Source organism: Petaurus breviceps, unplaced genomic scaffold, assembly GCF_028583685.1.
Source record: "Petaurus breviceps papuanus isolate PSGF00001 unplaced genomic scaffold, PetGlider_PUasm1.0 91133, whole genome shotgun sequence".
Taxonomy (NCBI): Eukaryota; Metazoa; Chordata; class Mammalia; order Diprotodontia; family Petauridae; genus Petaurus; species Petaurus breviceps.
This window is the reverse complement of record NW_027187419.1, coordinates 22,818,895-22,842,161: the sequence shown is the minus strand read 5'-3', so window position 1 is coordinate 22,842,161 and position 23,267 is coordinate 22,818,895. Positions and strand designations below refer to the sequence as shown.

Here is a 23,267-nt window from a genome sequence, read left to right as displayed (position 1 = left end):
ATACATCTATGGAGCTTTGAAGCTGGGTTGTATCTGTATGGTGTCCCAAGGGCAAGGAGATTTACACATTGCAAATAACATGCCTTTTAAAGTGCATGTTTCCAAATTCCATTAAAATCAGTGTGAATTTTTCATGTAAAAAATGTTAGTGAAATTCTTATGAAGTATAGGTTGCTTTAGTGTATTTAATATCACAAATGTTAGTGCCAACTACATGAATGCCAGCCTCTATAATAAGGAAATGGAAGTGAGAAAAAATGCACCGATTTAAATGGTAAAAAAAAATAATAATTTTTTTTTAATAATGACTAGAAACAATCCATTCTGCACATTTACCTCTGTGGTCATAGTAACCATGCCATGCTTATCCTGCAAGTTCATTTCTCCCCTGAATTTCTCACACTCTAAGTACATTCTTCCCTCTGATCCCTTCTTCTGACTGGTTTGTTCCTGTCAAAACCTCTATTTCAGGGAAAGCACCTAAATAAAGGCCAGCAAATGTTTTCTTTCCAGGCTCTACTCTTGATTTTCTGAAATTTTTCTACCATGCTTGGCAGTACCTTCTTTTCCTGCCCCCAATTTTTATTTTCATGTGTTTCTCCATTATTAAAATATAAACTACTTGAAGTCAAGGATTGTTTCCTTCTCTCTGCAGTTTTTGCCACAGTGCTTAGTATAGTGCTTGGCATATAATAAACACTTAATAAATGCTTGTTTTCTAAGGCCACACAGCTGAGAAATTAGTTGGCAGAATTTCCCCTTAACTTGAAGTCTCTTTGGATTTGTTACTATCATTTTCTTTCACCCCCCATCTTTTTCCCCCTGGCTGTTTGGTTTATGATGGACTGTTGAATATCTATGTGTAGAAAGCTTTTCTGGAGGGAAAAATAATCCTTTTAGAATGATACAAAAAATAGCAGCAATAAAACAATGTATGTGAGGTTAACACACCTCATCCCTGAAGTCCTCCATTTTTCCTTTCTAAATGAATGGAATACAGCAAATGTGAATCATTCCATATATTGTATCAAAATCCTAACTCCTGGTTAAATCATAACTGAGATGACCATATAGAAAACTGTATTTAGAGTGTTAGTTTCCCACAGAACTATTTAGGGCCTTTTAAAAAATGTAATTATTGAATTTAACATAATAATTCCATGGTACCAGTATATTTCCATTTTGACTCCATCTCCTTTGGAGCCCTTATAGCAGTCCTTTAAGCCTATCAATCATTGATGTGACAGTTCTTTAAAGAAGTCCCCTGTGGTTGTTAAAATGAAAACTCTAGGGGCGGCCAGGTAGCACAGCAAGTAAGAAAACTGGCCCCAGAGTCGGGATGACCTGGGATTGAATCCGGGCTCAGACACTTAGCACCCACCCAGAAACACCTGGCTGTGTAACCCTCAGAAAATTACTTAGCCCCAATTGCTTTAAAAAAAATAAAATTAAAACTCTGATCCATTCAACCTACTGTCCTTAAACATATTCAAGGAAGCACCTAATGAAATCCAATGTGAGCTAGAATTACCTGTCTCAGGAAACTTTATTTAAATACCATTTATCATGTTAATAAGGGAGGGGGGAATTAAAAGGTTGAACAATATGAACCAAAATAAAGGAATCCTAGAACTAAAATAACTATCTTCTGTGAATCAAATTTTTGAGGGGAAGCATAGGTTTGGGTTATGGATTTATAGCTATAGATTTACTCAAATCATAATTCCTAGATGATTCTTATTCTGTTTTATAATTACACAGAAATTTCCACAGTTTGAAATGATTGTATTCTTTTAGACATTTTTATTTACACCTTGGCTTCTCATTCAAGGGCAGCATCTTTCTCTTGTCTAATCTAATTACTCAGATGTGTCATTGTTCTTGTGCCTGTGTTCTTGGTTTTTAAGTTTCTTGAAGGCAGGAACTAGTTCTCTTTTCTCTTTGTATCTCTTCTAAGGAGTTGTACAGGATGTAGATATAGTAGGTAAGCTTATTTTGAGAAGTTATGTTTTTTCTCTTTTTCCAACACAAATAAGCTCAGATTTCTGTGCAAATGTTGCTCATAGTTGTGTATATATGTTTGTGTTGTTTTGGGATTACAATCTAGACTAGGACAAGAAAATAAGTGCTAAATTTCAGCGGTACATAAAAAGCAATCAAAGTACAGCATGTAGAAGAATAACTTTGGCAGATTTGTCCTTGATGCCCAGTGGTAAAGGAAAATGCTGGCTGTCCTGATTTTCAGATTATAAATAATGAACATGAAATAAATCTCTTCTAAATTATAGACCTCCTCTAGTTCTCAACTTTTTATATGTAATATAAATATAAGATTCAAAATAGTACATGTACTTAAACATAGTATGAGTCATTCATTTCCACCCTTTATTTGTACAATGACAAATCAATAGGAAACATTGGTTAAGGCAGCCATGGTTAGGACTCAATTAATATTTGTCCAGGACTGGGAAATTAATACCTTTTCATGACCCATTAGAAAATTGGAAAGTAGACAGAATTAGGATGTTTGTCCAAATAATTAAATAATCCTTAAGAAATTAAAATTTAAATTATTGAATGCATAAATTAAAGAGAAATAAGCTGATATAATAAATTTTATGGGGTTAGCTTTATGTTTTCCTTTATATTCCCAATGTCCTTCCTCCTTATGTAATCACAGCCCAATGTACTGAATTATTTCACATTCAGTGATGTACTAATTATCTAGGCATCATGGAAAGATTGCATGAGAATCCCTGCAAGACTAAATATGCCAGGACTAAATGTGGCAGCATGCCTTATGTGTAGAATGGCATTTTTAGGCAGCATGTGTGCAATCTATTCAGCCTCTTTTCTTTCCTTTTTTGGCCTTTGATTCTCTTTACCAGCTGCATCTAAATAATGTAGATGGCATAAGAAGTTCATGGGTATATTTAAATGTAGATTTGATGAGACAGTCAGTAAAATAATTTCAAATAATATATTTATTGAAACTTAAGTACTATTGAACAGTTATAATGCAGGCAACTCTGCTATAATTAAACTATTTTCAGTAAAGAAAAACAATTTCCTGTATGAAATTGGTGTATAGCAGTGTGTTAGTTGTACTCCTTTTCAAAGAAGATCTTCATGCTTATCCTAACTTATAAAGAAAAAAAAAGTCTTCATTAAAGTAATTTTGCATTGGGTTTATTCATATTGTTTTGAGGTTTGTACCTGTTACAACCTCAGAATGTGGAATTCTCAGTTCTGACTCCTCCAATGTAAATCTACAACTGTTTCTTCACTTTAAAGTCTTAGAGGTTTGTTTAACTTCAGCACTGAGAGGTTGAGTGATTTACAGAAGGTCACAAAGCCACATAGGTATCAAAGGCATAATTTGAACAAAGCACTTCCTTTCTGTTCACTATACCATGTTTCCTTTTATCCTAGAATTGTTTTTTATTATAATGCTTATTATAAGATTATACTCAAAAAATCAAAAAATAAGCAAGTATGTATCGTTTACTGTGTGTCAGATACTGTATTAGACAATGGGAACACAGTGGGAAAAATAACATAGGCTTTGCCCTCAAGGAGTTCACAGTCTATCGGGAGAGACAAAATGTTTATATATGAATAACATATGTGTATGCACACAAATATGTACATATTTACCTATATAAAATACATACACATGCATAAACACATATACATGCATACATACACACATATACACAATGAATGTAGGATAATTTTGCAAGGAAGGAGACCTGCAACTGGGTCTATGTAGAAGTTGGTGCTTGAGCTGAATTTGGAAGGGAATGGGGATTAAAAAAGGAGGGAGTTCATTCTAGGCATCAGGGACAACCAATGCAAGCATGTCATTTGTGAGCAAGAGTGACAAGGTCAATTCCCCTAGACAGTAGAATGCAGAGAGAGAAATGATGTATAATGAGGCCAGGAAGTTAATTTGGGGCCAAGATGAGAAAGGTTTAAAAAGCCAAACAGAAGAGTTTATATTTGATCCTAAAGCCAAAAGGGAGGCATTTGAATTTATTGAGTGATCAAACCTAAGCTTTAGAAAAAATCATTTTGGCAATTGTGTGAAGGATATTGTGGAGTGAGGAGATATGAGGCAAGAGACCATTTATGAGGTTATTTCAATAATAAAATTGAGATGTGATGAGGGCCTGGACTAGAGTGGTGCCTGGGAAATAGAAAAATATAGGCAATTTTATAGAATAGTAATTCCATGTCCATATAAGTAAAATAACATATTTATTGACAGTTACATTTTTTTAAACTTAGTCTTAATATTTAGAGCTAGAAAAGGTCTTAGAGTTCATCCAGTCAATAGTATCTTTGATAGATGAGAAGATTGATGTCTAGAGAAGTAAAGTAAACTATACCAGTAATAGCTGGCAAGGCCAGGATTTGAATGAAAGAATTTGGCTCCAAATCTTGTGATCTTTCTTCTATACTTTCTGTTGCCTTGTGATCTTCATTAATTAAACAAGCTTGTATTAAGCACTTGCTTTATATTAAGTACTAAACACTTTTCTAGATGCTAGGATACAAAGAAAAAAATCCCTGCTCTCAAGGATCTTATATTTTGTTGCATTTATGAAAATGATTAAGATATTGCTAAAATATCTTGTGATAATGATGATGATGATAGAGCTATTAATCTATTGCCACAATTGTGGCATAATCATCCCTTTTCTCTCTGTATCTCTTCATCATTACCTTCACATACTCTTACCTTTTTATAACCTTATTTTTTCCCCAGTTATTTTGTCCTGATAAATGATTCAAAGGCTTGGACAGCTCCAAAATGAAAATAAAGCAGATCTTTTCTAATTGTCTCAATACAGCCTTTTCTAAACCAATTATGGTGGAAGTGTAGAATGGCTTGTGTTAAAATTTCCCCAGCTATTGCCTGACTAGCCAACAAATGACTGCTAAATTTAACAGTGAAGAACTTAGAAAGCCTGACAGATGCAAAAACTCATCTCTACTTTGGCTATAAAAATAAAACATTTTCTTTAAGTAGTGCGAAAATCAATGTTGGAACTTTGATTCTGTGTGAAATTTTTCTTTAGAATTTTTTTGGTTATGCTGTAGTTATAAAATAATATTGCTAGAAATTAAAATAGGTCATTACCAGCACTTTACATGAAAGTAAAACCAAAATGTGATATTAATTATATCATTTCAGTTGGAGAAATAAAACATTGGTATGATTTATCCCTAGGACTGAATTAGCCTGGAAAACAAAAGGAATAGAATGGTTTCAATGCTTCCTCAAAAGGAGGAGAATGATATCTCATTCTATTTCAGACTGATTATATGAAACTACAAGAGATTTTTAAAATAGGGCCTACCACCAAGGCACCATGGTTGACAGCCATAAAATCACAGAATCTCAATGTTAGAAAAGCCCTCAGAGTTCATTTAATTCTACCCATATTTGAGAACAAAAAACTCTTCTACAACATCCTGAACTGATGGACTTTTCCAGGATGATCCCAAATGATAGCCTCCTTTCTAAAGGCTGAGTTAGAGTAGTTCTGATTCATAAGAAATATCTCCTTATAGTAAGTGTTCTTCCATAAAGCTGACACATTATGACTTTTCACTCATTGCCCTTAGTTCTATATTATGGAACAAAGCAGAGCACGTCCTTCTGCCATGTGACAGCCCACCTTTGTTCATTGTGTTCAGTCATTTTTCAGTCATGTCCCACTCTTTGTGACCCCAATGGGGTTTACTTGGTAGAGAGGCTATAGTGGTTTGCCATTTCCTTCTCCAGTTTATTTTACATATGAGGAAACTGAGGCCAACTGGGTTAAGTGACTTGCTCACAGTCACACAGCTGCTAAGTGTCTGAGGCTGAATTTAAACTCAGGAAGATGAGCCTTCTTGACTTCTGACCCAGCACTCTATCCATTGTGCCACTTAGCTGCCCCCTTTGTTCAATAAATCAGTCAATTAACATGCATTTTAAAATATTTTTTATTTTCAGTTTCATAGACAAAACAAGCATTTCCATAGCACAATACAATAAAATAGATGATTGCACAAGAAACTGCAAATCTACCATGTACAACTTGCTATTCCCCCCAAATATACAATAAAGTCAACAAGTAAGTTTCTCTCTTTTTTCTAGGCCCATCCTGGCCTAGAGATGGTCACCATTAGACACAAATATACATGTACACATACATATACATATATATTTATGCAAAATTATTCTATACATACTTCCATTTATCAGTTATTTCTCTGGATGCAGTTTCTTTCTTCATATGTCCTTTATTTTTAATTTGTGTATTTATTATACTCAAAATGATTTAGTCCCTCAAAATCTTTCTTAAAACAGCATTGCTGTTACTGTATTCAATGTTCTCTTAGTTCTGCTCAGTTCACTCTTCATCATTTCATGCAAGTCTTTCCATGCCTTTTTAACATCCTTGAGCTTATCATTCCTTATAGCACAGTCATATTCCATCACAACTGTATACCATTTGTTCAGTCATTCCATAGCTGATGGAGATGCCTGCAATTTCCAGTTATTTGTCACCACAAAGAGAACTTCTAAAAATACTCCATTCACATTCAAAGATGTAATTACTATTTATGAATTTTCCTCCATCTTATTTTTAATACACTCTTTTCCTTCTCAGTCTCTCTTTTTACCCCATCCCTGTTACCCCATCACCTCCCCCCACCTTCTCAAATCCCAATCTAGAATTTTCTAAAAGTCTCTCTCCCACTCTGTACCCCAGCTTTCTCACTTCTCTACTTGTTCAGAAGACTTTTACACCCTTCTAGATGTACACATTGCTTCCTCTTCAACCCAGATGTGAGTAAGCAAGGCACTGTCCTAAGCACTTAGCAGAGAAAGAAAGAGCAAAAATAGTCTCTGCTCCTAAGGATCTTACATTCTGGTAGAGGAGACAATACATGCACAAATAGGTACACACAAAATTTAAAATGAGAGTAATGCCTGCATTTATATAGTTCTTTAAGGTTTACAAAGCACTATACAAGTATCACATTTTAAATATATCATATATGTTATATAATAATTTTTAATAATGAATAGATAGAAAGTTATCTTAGAGGGGAAGGCTCAGAAAGATTAAGAAAGGCACAGAAAATACCTCCTCTTGAATTTAGGTCTTGAGGCCAGTCTTGAAGAAACTCAGGGATTGTAAGAGGTAGTACTTAGGAGGGAGAACATTCTGGACATGTGAGACAGCCTGTGCAAAGGCATAAAAAGAGCAGATGGAACACTATGCAATAGCATCTAGGCTGATCCCTGGGATCTTCCCCTGTATATTCAAGGGGAAAAAAGGTTCTACAATACAGTGTCTTGAACAAGAATTGTATCTGACCCCATTTTTTATCAAGCCTTCCTTTAAAGACTACAAATGAGGGGGAGTCCCTAGTTCTCAAGGCAGACCACTCCATTGTGGATAACTATAAGCATGAGGAAGATTTTCCTGATAAGCTTAATCCTGCATTAGGTATCCTGGTGATGTGTTTTCTGCTAGTCAGTTAAGGTGGGTAAGTAGCATAGAATGAGTTGATTTTCTTTAAATATCAAAGGGAATGAGGGAACTTGGAGACAACTGAAATGAATCTTTCTTGGTAAGCCGTATGGTCTCTGAGGAACTCTGAAAAAGAACATAGCTTTCATGGCACATTGGGTAAAAGCTTTTGGGTTTACCATTTATTCTGAAATGGAAACATCAACTTTGAAGAACAACCATATGAGTAATGGTCAGTATTGATTTTTTATTTTAACAATTAGCACCCTAACAACCATATTTGGCATATATTTTATGTACACATGTGTGACTATTATGTAAATAACATGTACACATGCATATATATATACACAGATAGCCTTTAAAATTTGTCAATGCATTTTATGTCATTTTACCAATAATAACAACTCTGTAAGACAGGTGTAATAAGTATTATCAACCCCATCAAATAGACATGGAAATTGATAATCAGAGGATTTAAAGGACTTGCCCATGTTCACATAGCTAATGTGTCACAGGCAGGATTTGATCCCAGGTCTTCAGATTACAAGTTCAGTTATTCTGTGCTACCACATGGCCTATAGAAGGTTTTGAATGTGCTCATAGGCATTTAGAAGGTGAGAGCATCCAGAGGAGAGTGACCAGAATGGTGAAGAATTTCAAGATTTTACCACATAAGGTTCATTTGAAGGAATTGGATTGTTTTGTCTGAAGAGTAAAAGTCCTTGAATAACTGCTCTTAATTATTTACAAAGTTGTCACATGGAAGAAAGATTACACTTGCTCTGCTTGACCTCCGAGGGCAGAAGTATGACTAATAAGTGGAAATTGAAAAGAAGCAAATTAAGATCTTATAGAAAGAAAACCTTGGTGGCAGGTTCTATCAGTAGATAGAACACTGTGCTTAGAATCAGGAAGACTCATTTTCATGAGTTCAAATCTGACCTCAGACACTTACTAGCTGTGTAACCCTGGGTAAGTCATCTAACCCTGTGTGCCTCAGTTTCTCATCTATAAAATAAACCGGAGAAGAAAATGGCAAACTACTCCAGTATCTTTGCCAAGAAAACCCCAAAATGGGGTCACAAAAAGTCAGATATGATTGAATTGCTCCAACATCACCAAAAACCTTCCTAGCAAAGAGTGCTTACAGAGTTATTGTCCCTAGCTCACCCCAGTTCACCACCACCACCACGGGAAGGCCTGTGGTGAGGAAGGCTAAGGTGCCACTTGTCAGGCATGTTGTAGAAGGGACACTTGTTCGGATATGGGTTAGAGCAGAGGGTCTCTAAGTTCCCTTCCAACAACTGACATTCTGTGATTCTCTAATTACATGATTGTTCTGAGAACAAGTCACTGATCTCACTCAATTCATCACTCCCCTCATTGTTGTTAAAAAAAATAGCTAACCCACATGGTTAGAAAATAAAGTCTTTAGGCTTCAAGAAAAGTTGTGACATTCATTTTATTTTAAAAGACCATTGTTTATTTCCCAGGTGTGATGGGAGAATATGAGCCGAAAATTGAGGTCCATTTTCCTTTCATGGTTACAGCTGCTAAGGGAATGACAGTCAAGATGGAGTGTTTTGCACTTGGCAAGTAAGTACATATTCTTTGATAATTAGACAAAATTGTTTATTAAAATGTGACATATGTAATTTTTGGTTCAGTTATTTTTGTTTGGTTTCATTTTCCCAGAATGTCATAGGTATAGACTAGATTTTTATAAGGCTGGCAAGTGGGAATTGACTAAGTAACCAATTACAAATTCCCTGTCTAGTGATTGCTAAAGACAGTAATGTATATGATTCTGGTGTGTGCTGTTTTCAACATAAGAAGTGAACTCTTCCCAATAAATGAGATGTCACATATATTTGCCTACTTTTCATATTATTATATTCATTTATTTGCCAGTGTTTGGTACTTGTGAAAGTCATCAGGCCTTATCCTAGATTTTCTTAACTTTACATAAATCTTCTCTTTAACTTTTACATAAATCTTCTAATTGGCAGTCAACTAAGATGATGGTATTGCTAACCAGTTTCTGGATAATGTGTATATTCTGATAAGAAATAATGAGACAATGTTGGAAAAATCATAAGGACCTAATTGTGGTAATAGTTATACTGAGCCCATGATTACTTCCACATCTTCTGAGATAATGATAAAATGATAGTACCAGCTGTATCCATATAAAACACCTAATCATTCCAAAAATCAGCAAGATGATTTATAGCAGACCCAACTGCCCTCCTACATTTCAGGTTTACATCTGTAACAGTTTGTTTTCTACAAAGGTACAGAAACTTATCAGTGATGTTTGTTTATAATACATATATTGGAAGTTGGAGGAGGGGTTGGAATTTTGATTATCTTTGATTAGAACATGATTATTTATTTTCAACATCTTGTCTCTGAGGGCAGTGAGACTTCAAGGTCCTTTCTAGACCATATAATTATAATTTGCTTGAATTGTATCCCTGTATATCACTCTTCCTAATCATTTTACTTCAGTAGTTGATGAACTACCAAAACATTTGTTTAGGGATTAAATGAGCTACATAAAAATGTGAGTGATTATTGAAGTTATTATAACACATGGTTGAGAAATAGCACAGCAAACATTTAAGGGTTAGAAAGATAAAAAGAAGGGTTGATAGAATGATCCCAATGAAACTTCCTCCTTAGGTGAAAGCTCTGATTGTAGTTCTGCTTTAACAAAATTTAACCACTTGGGGGGGTGGGGAGGGAGTAGGTCTTATATTTAATCTGAGTGGATAAATATTACACAATTATTCTATGCAAAGAATTTATTTAAATAATATTATGTGGATTTCCCACACTGCTTCTTCCTTCTTTCTCTCTCCCTTTGGCCCCTTCCGGTGGGTGGAGTGCCTGTTAGCGCAGTCTGCGGTGTAAAGATGGTTAAGTCTAAGAACCATACCACTCATAACCAATCACGAAAATGGCACAGAAATGGTATCAAGAAACCTAGGTCACAGAGATATGAGTCTCTGAAAGGGGTTGACCCCAAGTTTCTGAGAAACATGCGCTTTGCCAAGAAACACAATAAGAAGGGGCTGAAGAAGATGCAGGCCAATAACACCAAAGCCATCCAGGCCCAAGCAGAGGCCATCAAGGCCCTGAGCACCAAGGCCTCCAAAGCCAAGCTCCTCAGGCCCAAGATCCCCAAGGCCAGCACCCAGCATGCTGGCCACAAGATGGCTACCAAGCGTCCAGGTCCTAGGATCGGCATCAAACACCCAGGCTCCAGGATCACAAAGCCTGACTCTAAGGTTGCCAGAACCACTGACCCCAAGTCTACCAAGCCCACTGACCCCAAGGCTGCCAAGTCTGCCACCAAGGTCAGTAAGTCAGATCCCAAAGCTACCAAATCTGGCCCCAAGGCCACCAAATCTGATGCTAAGGCCACCAAGTATGACCCCCAAGGTCACCAAGTCTGATTCCAAAGCTGCCAGGTCCAATCCCAAGGCAGCCAAGTATGATTCTAAGGCTGCTAAGGCTGCTAAGCCTTCTGAGCTCAAACCCAAAGATGCTGGGGTTAAAGCTGCTGGTCCCAAGCCTTCAAAATAGATGCTTCAGAACAGAAGGACTTGTTTAAAGCTAAAACTCCCTTTTTCCCAGCCAGGGTATGATTATTCACTATTTTGTACAAATAAAGAAAATGGTGAGTCATAAAAAATAAATAAATAGATAGATAGATGATAGATAGACAGACAGACAGATAGATAAATGAATGAATAAATAAATAAAATTTTGTGGAATAGCACAATGAAAAAATTCAGTACTCATCAAAGTAATATTTTCCCTCTTGTTACAAATATGGATAGTCAAGCAAAACAAATTCCCACATTGACCATGTCCAAAAATATATGTCTCATATATTGAAACTGTCCTTTCCATCATTTCTTGGAACACAACAATATCATCCTGCTTTCGTGTATTATAATTTGTTCAGCTGCTCCCCAAATAATGGGCATTTCCTTAGTTTCCAGTGTTTTATCACTATAAAAAAGAACAGCTATAAATATTTTTGAACATGTAGATCAAAGGAATATTTAGCCAGATGTTTTAGGAAATTTTTTAAAATATACATTAGTGAATGAGTGGTTTCTGTAAAGAGAAAATTAAGTAGTATAGAAAAATGTATTTGATTTCAACATCTGTATATATTGTATCTTGTATGTTTAAAAATATCTGTTCATATTAGTACCATGTAACAGGTTTAACACTCAGGAGTGCCTAAACCACAGCTTAAGATATATATCCTGGCTTCATTTGGCTTGATGCCAAAGGTTTTACTACAACCCCAAGTTAATTCTTAAACAATAGCATTTATACTAAAGCTATATAAAGAGAGGTCAAATTGAGAACAAATTAGAGAGAATTAGATGTATACAGCAAAAATAATATATGTTTCCCCAGGCAGGCTTACTTAATAAATTAAAACCTTTGTTTAGGAAAGTCATGAAATATATTTTTGTAAATTCATCCTTAAAGTTCTCTTTATCCCAAGAGCCAACAGCCAAATTATATATTTTCCTTTGTTAATATTTTATTTTTACTTTAACTCTTCTATTCCTCCTATGTTTGAAATGGTGAAAATTAAGAGACTTGGAAGGGATGGGATTAGCATCAAAGGGAAAACCTCAGTAAATCAATACTTCACTTTGATTACCTGTCGGTGGAACACCATGAGTACTCTGTCTGCTCTGTCTCTGTCTGTGTGTGTGTGTGTGTGTGTGTGTGTGTGTGTGTGTGTGAGATTAGGAGCCTCCTTTCTGAAAAGTCCAGTAAACTGTAAGCTCATTGAACGCTGGTGCTATTTTTTTTTTGTCTTTGTATTCCTAGTGCTTATCCCATAATGAGTGCTAAATAATTATTTGTTGAATTAAAATTAACTATTTTCTGCAGACATGTCTCCATGCTTACTAACATAATATTGTTCCACAAAAACCAGGACTTTAGGTAAAGCAATATGGCTAGGGCCAAATTTTCTCCATAGCAGTAATAGTGTTATTAGAAAAACTATAAGATTAATTAATAAAGCTAAATACCTGTCTTTAAAGGCAAAATAGAGAAAGCTTGTGCTTTGTCTGGTTAGGGTTTTATGATATGCTAATAGACCTTGGGCAAGTAGTTTCATTTTCTCAGTGCATCCAAGAAGCTGTGTAGAGACTTTAAAAAGAAAAACCATTAGTAAAGGGAGGTTTGTCATCTGGATTTCTGTACACTGATCAATTCTATAACTGATCTATTCAGACAAAAGGAAAAATAGCATGTGAAGCCTTATTCTATAAGTTATGAAAAGTACCACCAAATTTCTTGGCCAGCAAAGGACTACAGAGAATTTCACTTGGATGGTAGAATAGTAGAAGATGAAATATAACTTAGGTTCAAAATAGAATACCATTGCTGTATAAGCAACAAGTTGCCATAGCCTTTACTCAAGGACTTCCAATGAGAAGGAAGGTACTACTTACTGAGGTGCCCCATTCTTTTTTGGGTTTTTTTCATAGTTCTAGTTATAAGAAAGCTTTTCTTTATATCAAGTCTAAAATTGCCTCTTTGCAACTTGTATCCCTTTTCTCTACCTCCTCCCTCAAGATTAGGGGTCAGCAAACTATTATTTATTGGTCTATCATTCATTTCAGTAAACCCTTAATGCTAAAAGCACCTATAAACCCAGGTTGCTGGTCAGTTTGCCAACCTCTGCTTTGTAGTTGTTCAGTTGTTCAGCTGAAGCCAACTCTTCATGACCCCATGTTCTATAGCAGAGCAGGCCCCTCTATCCTCTACTATCTCTTGATGTCTGTCTGACTATGTTTGTTGCTTCCATGACACTATCTATCCATCTTATCCTCTACCATCCCCTTTTTCTTTTTGCCTTCAATCTTTCCCAACATCAGGGGCTTTTCCAATGAGTCCCATCTTCTCTTTATGTGGCTAAAGTATTTAAAATTGAGCTTCAGTATTTGACTTTCCAGAGAATAACCTGAACTAATTTCTTTAAGTATTGACTGATTTGATCTCCTTGCTATCCAAAAGCTTCTCAAAAGTCTTCTCCAAAACAACAATTCAAAAGCATTGATTTGGCAGGACTCACCTTTCCTTATAGTCCAACTCTCATTATCATAAGTTGCTACTAGATAAACCATAGCTTTGACTATACAGAGCTTTGTTGGCAAGATGATATCTCTGATTTTAATGTGTTGCCCAGATTTGCCATAGCTTTCTTTCCAAGGAGGAAGTTTCTTAATTTCATGGCCACTATAGCAGTCAGCAGTGATCTTTGAGCCCGAGAATATAAAATCTGACACTATCTCCATGTTTTCTCCTTCTATTTGCCAGGAAGTGATGGGACCACTTGTCAAGATCTTAGAGTTTGTTTTGTTGTTGCTAAGATTCAAGCCAGCTTTTACACTCACCTCTTTCACTCTCATCAAGGGTCCTCTTAATTTTACTTTTCACCTCTGCTGTAGAGGTGAAAAGAGCCTGTTTCTACCTGACAACTTTTCAGATATTTGAGGGCTACTACCTTAATCCTGAAACTTTTCCTTTCTAGTATATATATCCCAGTTCCTTCAACTAATTCTCATAAGACATGGACTTTGTACCCTTCACCATTTCAGTTTCCATCCTCTAGGACCTCTGTAGTTCATCAAGGTCCTTTCAAAAATGTAACAGTCAAAATTGAATATGATCTTCCTTAAACAGTCTGACTAGGACAGTGAGTCCATGAGATGATGATCTCCCTATCTCTCAAAATTATGCCATTCTTCATGCAGTCCACAATTACATAAGATTATCTGACTGATATATCACTCCATTCATCTGCCTTGAGTCTTCTAGAAGCCCAAGATCTTTTTTCAGATGAAATTTTCCCTAATCAAGCCTCCCCTCCACTGTGTTCATGACTTTACATTCATCCCTATTAAATGTCATCTTGTTGGATTCAATTTGGTTTTTCCATAGCCTATCAAAATCCTATTTTGATCCTCTCATCCAGTATGTTAAATATCCCTCCTAGCTTTATGCCATTTTAAAATTTGATAATAGTCCTATCCTTTTAGCTACATCACTTATAAAAAATACATTTTAAAAGGACAGGGCCAAGAGAAGATTCCCAGGGCATTAAACTTGAAATCTTCCACTTTGACATGGATCACTAACAGCCTTTGTAACTCAGTCATTTATCCTGTTCTGGATTCACAATTTTATCATATTGACCAATAATGACAACTCAGATAGAAACATGGGCAACTAACTCATGCATCAGTATATTTCAGTTGTATATTGACTGATGAAACTATACAGTAACATGATCTATGTTCTGTTGAATTTTTATTTCTTTTGTTAAATATTTCCCAATTACATCTTAATTTGGGTTGCATTGTAGAGTGTTACTGGAAGCCCATAAGTCATATGTCTGATACCTCTAATATAGACCACATCTCTATTTTTTTCACACAACAATAGAATGAGATACTTTATCAAACACTTCTAAAATCTAATAAGCTACACCTCTAGAATTTTCTTGATCTTGCACAACTTTGTCAAAAAAAAAAGGGAATAAATAACAATAGCCATACTTAACCTGTTCTTGATGAAGCCATTCTGGTTCTTTATGGTCATTCTTTCCTTTTCTAGATCTTCACTATTTCTTTAATAATACATTCAAGAATTTTAGGGGTAGCTAGGTAGCACAGTGAATAGAGGAATGACCCTGGAGTCAAGAGGGAGTTCAAATCCAGCCTCAGACACACTTACTAGCCATGTGACCTTGGACAAGTCACTTAACCCCAATTGCCCTGCCTTACCCCCTCCAAAAAGCCAAAAAAAAGAATTTTAGCAAGAGGCAAAGTCAAGCTCACTGACTTAATATGGTTTGTAAATTCCATTCAATTTCCTTCTTTTGTTATCAAAAGTAGAATGTATCTGTTTCTAGACCTGTTAGATGGATGATATAAGTTTAAGGGTAAAACTAGTTGAATAAATGACCAAGTCACTCCATCCCACTTTAAGTAAATAGTATCTTAAAAGGTGGCAACTAGGAGCAGTCCCTGCAGGATACTACTGAGGGGTTACCTTTAAAAATTTCATTTTAAATTTTAACAGGTTAGCCATGAACCAAGAGAGAATTGAGTAGAGAAATGGAGGTAGGAGTGTCAATATTGACAGTCTGGTGTGTGTGTCTTCAAGTATTTTGTTATTGTCAGCATAGTAGTTTTAGGAACATGTGCTACATGGTTTGAAGGGATAGTGAGAACTAATGAAGTTTTTGTAAGGAAGAGACAGACTTGGACCTGTTTTTTTCCAGATAAAAACTGGCTGAAGATTAGAGATAAAATGAGGATAATGGAGGTAGCAGGCAGTCTTTTGATGAAAACAAGAGGGGAGAGGAACAAGGGTAGAGGTAGAATAGATGGCTACCTACCACATTATCTGAGACTGAAGGAGAGGAAGATGACATCAAGGGTGTTGGAGATAAAGAGAAGGGAAGGAAGAGCTCAAAGAGAATGGTCTTTATTTTCTCAGTAGTGTATAAGACCAGGTCCTCAACTGAGAGAATAAAGACAGCAGGGAGTGTTAAAGGGAGATTTGAGGAAATGAAGAAAGATTTTTACCAGAATCTTTGGGGAGTAGGATCATTTAATTAAGAAGGAGTAAAAAGATTGCTTTTGCTTCACTGAGGGCCCAGTTGAAACTGGATAACAGAAACTTATAGTGTACTTAGCACAGTTGCTGGAATTCTCCCAGCTTTGCACATTATTTTATGAGTAGGATCAGAAGAGACAGAGTGGGAATAATCCAAGGTTGAGGTTTGACAAGATATGAATTGGTAAAAGGATTAGAAAGCAAAGGATTTACAATGTATAGGACAAGGTAGAATTAAACTGATTAACTATCTGGTTGAAATTAGGAAAATAAGAAAATGAAGTCAGTAGAGTTACTGAGAAAATGCTAAAGGGTAAAGATTTTAGAGATCATTTTGAAGATAAAGAATATATTATGATGGTTTAATGTATCGGAGAAGCTGAAATGAGGAATGATTATGATACCATAGAGGAATGCCAGAATTCTTGTTATGGAATTGGAACTCTTGAGGGAGATGGCAAAATCAAAGGCATGAGCATTCTTTTGTATAACTAAGATAGACTAAAGGTGTAGACCATGGGAAATTAAGAATTGGGAGGTTAGTGGTCTTCAGAAAACATCAGCATGTATGTTGAGGTCCTCCAGTCCAAGAGCAGGAATTGGGGAGGAGTCAGGTATGAAACTACTTGAAAAAGGTGGAATGACCTGAGGGCTAATAGCTAATAATTACCACATCAAGAGAATTAATCAGTAACTTAAAAAAATATAAAATAGCTAGACTAATAAAGTGAGAACTATAGGTATTAAATGACCCAACCTTGTATAAGGAAATCAAATCCAAATCTTTTTTTCTACTTTCATAACACATTTCATATATCACCTTTGCTCAATTCACACAGTTGCCACCCTAGTACAAGGCCTCAATGATGCCAGGACTACTGCAAAAGCCTCCCTGCCCAAATTTCTTCCAATTCAAATCTATCATCCATGTCAAAGTGATTTTCCTAAAGTGCCCAAAAGCACTTACAAGTGAATTCCATCAAGCATTTAAAGGCCAATTAGTATACACTACAAAAATTATTCTAAAAAATAGGGGTGTAGGTTCCTCTACTTTACTCATTTTAGGAAAGCAATAAAGACTGAAAGAGACAAAAGAGAGAACTGTAAACTTTACACACTAGTGAATACTGATGCACAAAATTTAAGTAAAAACTCTGCAAGGAGACTACAGCAATACATCTGGAAAACATTTTAATATTACTAAGCTGGATTTATGCCAAGGACAAACATGGTTAAACATTGAAAAATTCATTAGAATAATTTTATTATAAATACCAAAATAAGAAAAACATTATTATTTTAAAATATATGGGAAAAACCATAACAATTTTTTAACCTTTTAGGTTTTATTTGCTTTGTTTACATCAAATAAATCAAATAAAACCTAAAAAGTATTTGTATAGAATAATACTTCTTTAATATAATTATTATAAAAACATTTAATTCTACTAAACCTTACATATAAAAGAGAAACCCCAGAATGTTTCTCAGCATAATCATGGGTAAAACAAGGTGCCCTCTCTTTTCACCATTACTTTACATAGTTCCAGAAATGCTAACTACAGCAATAAGGCAATAGAAACAATTCAAGTTATAAACATTAGAGAAAAGGAGGCAAAATTATCCCATTAAAAATGATATGATTATTAACTTAGAAAATAGCAAAGAAGCAATGAGAGAATAAGTTGAGACAATTAATTGCTTTAGTTAAGTAATGGAATATAGAATAAACCTACAAAAAAAAATAAATAAACGTTTCCATATAGTACTTAAGACTATAAAAGGGAAAAAATGAAAAAACAAATTACAAAGTAAAAAAATTCTCTGAGTTAACCTATCAAGAAATACATGACTTATGTGTAGTAACAAAAGAAATACAAATAAATGAATATTTATTGTCCAGAGTTAAGCTGAGCCAATATAGTAAAAATAGTGACACATTTTTAATTTATAAATTTAATTCTAAATCAATCAAATTATGGAAAGGGTAATTTATAAACTAGAGAAAATAACAAAGTTCACTCAGAATTATAAAATTCCTAGAATATGAAGGGAAATAGAAAAAAAAATATGGTTAATATATTTTTGATGATGACTTCTTTATAATTGCATTTGAGATGTGGTAATGCAATAGCTATATCTTGTAGTAGTAGGGTCCAGTAGAAAAAAAATTAGGGTAATTATATTTAAATTATCAGGTTTAAAACTATGTAAAGCAGTAGTTATTAAAGCTATATACTATTGGTTAAAAAAGAGGGCATTAGATTAGCAGAATAGACTAGATAAGAAACAGAAATAATCAAAAATCATACTTTAATATCTCATGAGCACAATGATATCATTTAGTTGGGAAAGAATTCCTTTTGGAGAAGATTTCTGGGCATAAAGGAAAGTAATTTGGCAGAAATTAGGTTTAGATTACTACCTTATACCATATGTGACTTGAAGTTCCAAGTTAATACAAGATTTAATATAAAAGATCATATCACTTAAAAAAGAAAATAGAAGAAGAAAGGAATCAGTACTTTTCACTACTATGTCTGGGAGGAGAATTTTTAACCAAACAAGGAATAGAGGAAATCTTCAAAGACAAAAGCACGTTTTGATTATATAAAATTGAAAAAATATTTTGTATTATTAGAATCTTTGGATATAGAGTGAGAAGATAATGTATAAAGAGGAAAAGATTGGCATCGAATATCACCAATGAAAGTCTGATACACAAAATATGTAGGAAATTGTCACAAATATATGACACCTAGAGGAAGGGTGGTATAATAGCAAGAGCACCAGGCCTGGCTTCATGGCACCTGTTTTCTAATACCACATCAAATAATCTTGTACTCAAATGATGTTTTCCAAAATGACTCTTTTAATTATTAACTAGTGAACTTGTTCATATGATGAAAGTCAATTAGAAGTACCACAAGAATTTAATCTATTTAACTAGTCATGTAAGTGGCAGGACAAGTGTTTTTAGAATGTTCAGCAATCAGGTTCTTTGACTTTTGTAGTTCTCCTGATATATTATTGGATACTGTATGCAGTCAAGAATATAAGAAGAGTAAATCTTGACTGCTGATGTTTAAATGACTCCATGTGGAAGGGCAAATTTGGCATTATATTGAAACAATAAAAGAAAAGCCCTATGTTATAAAGCAACATGAAGTTATCTAATAAAACAATCCTGCCTGCTAATAATGTTCCAGGCATTTTTTTTTATTCTACACACTCCTTATCTTGCTTTTGCAGCCATTTACACACAATCAGATCAGTCTAGCTGAAGAAGCCTTGGACTAGTTACTATAATAATTATGTGAATGACCTTTCCAAACTCATCTAAAACCTGAAGGTAGAGGTGGGAGAGGAGAACACATTCAATTTCCTGCCCTTTTTAGTTCTAGCTTATCTCTATTTCAGATAGCATTTACAAATCCTCTTTTTGTTACACTCCATCAAGTACTTATTAGGGGACCAGGACATTAAGGGTTTTTTCCCCTCCTTTTTATGTGTTTATTCCAAATAAGAAAACACCAGTTATCAATTGATGAAGTCATTTTGCCATGGTTTTTTTTCTCCCAGACTTTAGCTGAGCTGTCTCAAATGGATGCTCTTCTGGTCCATTGTAACAGTGAGAATGACAAATATTCCTCTGAGACTTTCTGTGGTATGCAATTGGCAAGTCTTCCTGAAAGAGCCTGCTCTTTAGTTACAGATTAATGATTTATTAATAGTGTTTATTTGGAACTGCCAGTCACTAAGGGCTGTAGGAATTAAAAATAAATTGGGGTTGTGCAGTATTTGTCTATCAAACTAAAATCAAATTACTTAATCACTAGATTGACAGAAGATCCGGGGAAGGGAGTCTGTCACTAGGCCAAGGGATCAATAGCTGTTCGTTCCTCAGGGGTAAGTGGTACATGATGGAGCCAAGAGGGAATTACCAGTCCCAATTATTGGGAGCCTTTGCACTGTGGCTACTGAGATGAAATCCTCAGTACAGATGGAACTGATATGAAAGACTTCCATTTTATCATAGGAAGGATTTTCCTGGCAACATTTAAGTATATGAATAATTAAAATTAAGGGCATTAGTGCATAGGGCCATGAATTAGGTTCCATCTAGGAATCTGCCTTGAACACAGTAAAGTTTTCTACTGGAAAATTAACCGTTTTGTTTCAGCATTCCTCTATCTGTGATATGGTAGTTTTAGAAGACTCACATAGAACAATTCCATTTTGCTGTATCTCTTTGGTTAGAATTCTACAATTCTAAGATGTCACAGTACCCAAATATTAAATAATGCATGTCTCACTAATATATCATGATATAAATTATGAGAAATTATGTTGACCATTTTATATTGCTTCCACATGAGCTACAAAAAGTAGCAGAGATTGCCTTCTTGGTGCATGGCCATGTAAAAACATTTGTAATGTTTGACAATTATCATTATTTGAATGACATTGCATTCAGTACAATGGTATTTAGTGCATTGCACTGCAGAAATATATATATATATATATATATATATATGAAGTACTATACTGGATAAGATATAATCCTTTTGGAAAATACAGGAACATGTGTGTATATGTGTGCATGTGTGTATATATACATATATGTGTGTATACATACATATGTGTGTATCTATCCATGCTTAAATGTAGCCTTCTTGGGTAGGGAGAAAGGGGAAAAAGAACAAAGTAAAAAATGCACAAGAGAAAACAAAAGAAAACTTACAAGCTAACAAAAAAGATGGACAGCTCTGAACACAATGTGTAATATTTATTATATAGGCTTTCTTGAAATGGAAATTTATATGTATATATTAAATCCTCTCTTATATTCTGCTGTAAACATGGCAATGATTTTTTTTATCTTTTCTTATTTTGTATCTAAGTTTTCTTATTTAAGTTTATAATATGTTCATTTTTTTTCTTTTTGTGTGCTTAAGTTTAAAATAAATTAATTTTAAAAAGAAAATAAGGGAATAGATGGAGGAATTATTTGTGATGTAATGGAAAGAATACTAGTCTTAAAGTCAGGGAGATCTGGAATTAAACCCTGCCCCTGACACTACTGGTTGTATGACCATAGAATTTCAGCTGTCAAATGGGATAATAAAAACTGAAAAAAACTTAAATGAGTAATTATAACAGAGCATACCATAACCAAATTAACATATCACAGATGTAAGATGAAAACAGTGGGAATATTTTCATATGCTCAAGTTTTCCTTATTGATAATCTTATTGGAAATTCTATTTTCAATGAATTTCATTTCCTCTTTAGAAAAATAACTTGAAGGGGTGGCTAGGTGACCCATTGAATAGATGACCAGCCCTGGAGTCAGGAGTACCTGAGTTCAAATCTGGCCTCAGACACTTAAAACACAAAAAAATCTAGCTGTGTGACCTTGGGCAAGTCACAACCCCAACTGCCCTCCAAAAAGCAATAAAAACAAGGAAAAATAACTTGATTCTTCAATTGATAAGATATAATGTTTAGATAATTTTTCAAATGAAATATTAATATTCAAATAGCATGTCTGTTATTGTGTATGAGTAAAGCTTTTTTAATTTTTTAGAGTATAGGAAAACTACATTTATTTATTGATCCTTAATCTATTCGGCAAAGTGAGAAAATGTGCTTTTTTAAAATTTTATAATTTGAATGTCCTTTGGCTCAGGTCATAATAAAGTCAAGGCTAAAATCAAAATGAAACCCCTCTTTACTCTTCTTTCAAGTCTGGGTGTCAACATATTCTTGAAGCTTCCCTGATACCTCTTGCTGAATGGAATGAGAGGGATCCTTTTCCTTAGATTTTCTTAATGAACTTAGAAGTTCTTTGAATGCAGGCTCTATATCATTTTTCATTTTTGTATCCCCAATGCCTAGTGCATAATAAGTACTGAAAAAATGTTTGTTGAGTTGAATTTTATTCCATTCCCTTCCAGGTGAACAAGAACTAGGAAAGGATTAGAAAGAGGAAATCCCCCAAGATTTGATCTTTTTATTAATTATTTTATCTTTCCCTATTTCTTGGAGTTTTCATCCACTTCCATGACTGTAACTACTGCTATAGGTGTGGCTACCCAGTCTTTATCTCTGTTCCTAATCTCTCCCCTAAGTCTAAAATTTCTAGCTATCTACTAGACATTTCATTTTGATATGGCACCATCACTTCTGACATGTCTAAAACCAAACTCTTAATCATTCTAGTCAAATTGATTTCTGGTCCTCACATCTTTATTTCACTTAATGTAACTGCTACTTTTATATATCCAAAGCTTACAAACTTGAATTCCCTTTGGCTCCTTCCTCTCCCACATGCCCTATATCCAGTTATCCACTCCCTGTGATTCACCCTTTGATGTTTAACTATTAGTTAAATAATCTATTATTAATTTTTACATTTTTATGCATTTTCTCCCAAAACTGGATTGTAAGCTCTTTAAGTCAAAGGGACATAGTATATGCTTCTTGGGAGAAGAATTCTGAAGAATGGGAAACCAATTTGGCAGGAAAAATTAAAAGCAACTTAGAGACTGATTTAGATAGAGTGTCAATATACATTTCAACAAGCTGAGTCATGAATAGTCCATAAATTTTCTCCAAGTCTTCTTGTGAGTTGTCAAAAATTCTTCATGTTTGGTAGGTGGGATATTATACTTAGGATTAAATTCAAATCCTGCCTCAGATACTTAGTAGTTATGTGACCTTGGGCAAATTGCTTAACCACTCTGTGCCTCAATTTTCTCTTTTTCAAAATGAGGATATTGGACTTCATATCCTTTAAGGTTTCATTTAGCTTTTAATATATGATTCTATGATACTATGCTTATCTGGTCTCTATGTACAGTCCTCTCAGAGTTCAACACTAATATGGATAATTTTCTGTATTTAGTGGTGTTGGACTTTGTAATTATCCTGCCTTCTTCTGAAATAAGTATATACATATATATATATATATATATATATATATATATATATATATATAGAGAGAGAGAGAGAGAGAGAGAGAGAGAGAGAGAGAGAGAGAGAGA

At 34.6% G+C, this 23,267-nt stretch overlaps 1 protein-coding gene and 1 pseudogene across 1 annotated transcript in view; both read left to right on the top strand.

Annotated features, from left to right (window-relative positions):
• The window catches only part of CNTN5 (contactin 5), a 1,715,246-nt gene that overhangs the window by 1,287,803 nt on the left and 404,176 nt on the right, over nt 1-23,267 (top strand). The window contains exon 9 of the mRNA XM_069080670.1: nt 9,035-9,137. Coding sequence (XP_068936771.1) covers nt 9,035-9,137 — 103 coding nt within the window. The remainder of the gene's footprint in view (nt 1-9,034; nt 9,138-23,267) is intronic.
• LOC138155025 (large ribosomal subunit protein eL29 pseudogene) lies at nt 10,396-11,233 on the top strand (annotated as a pseudogene).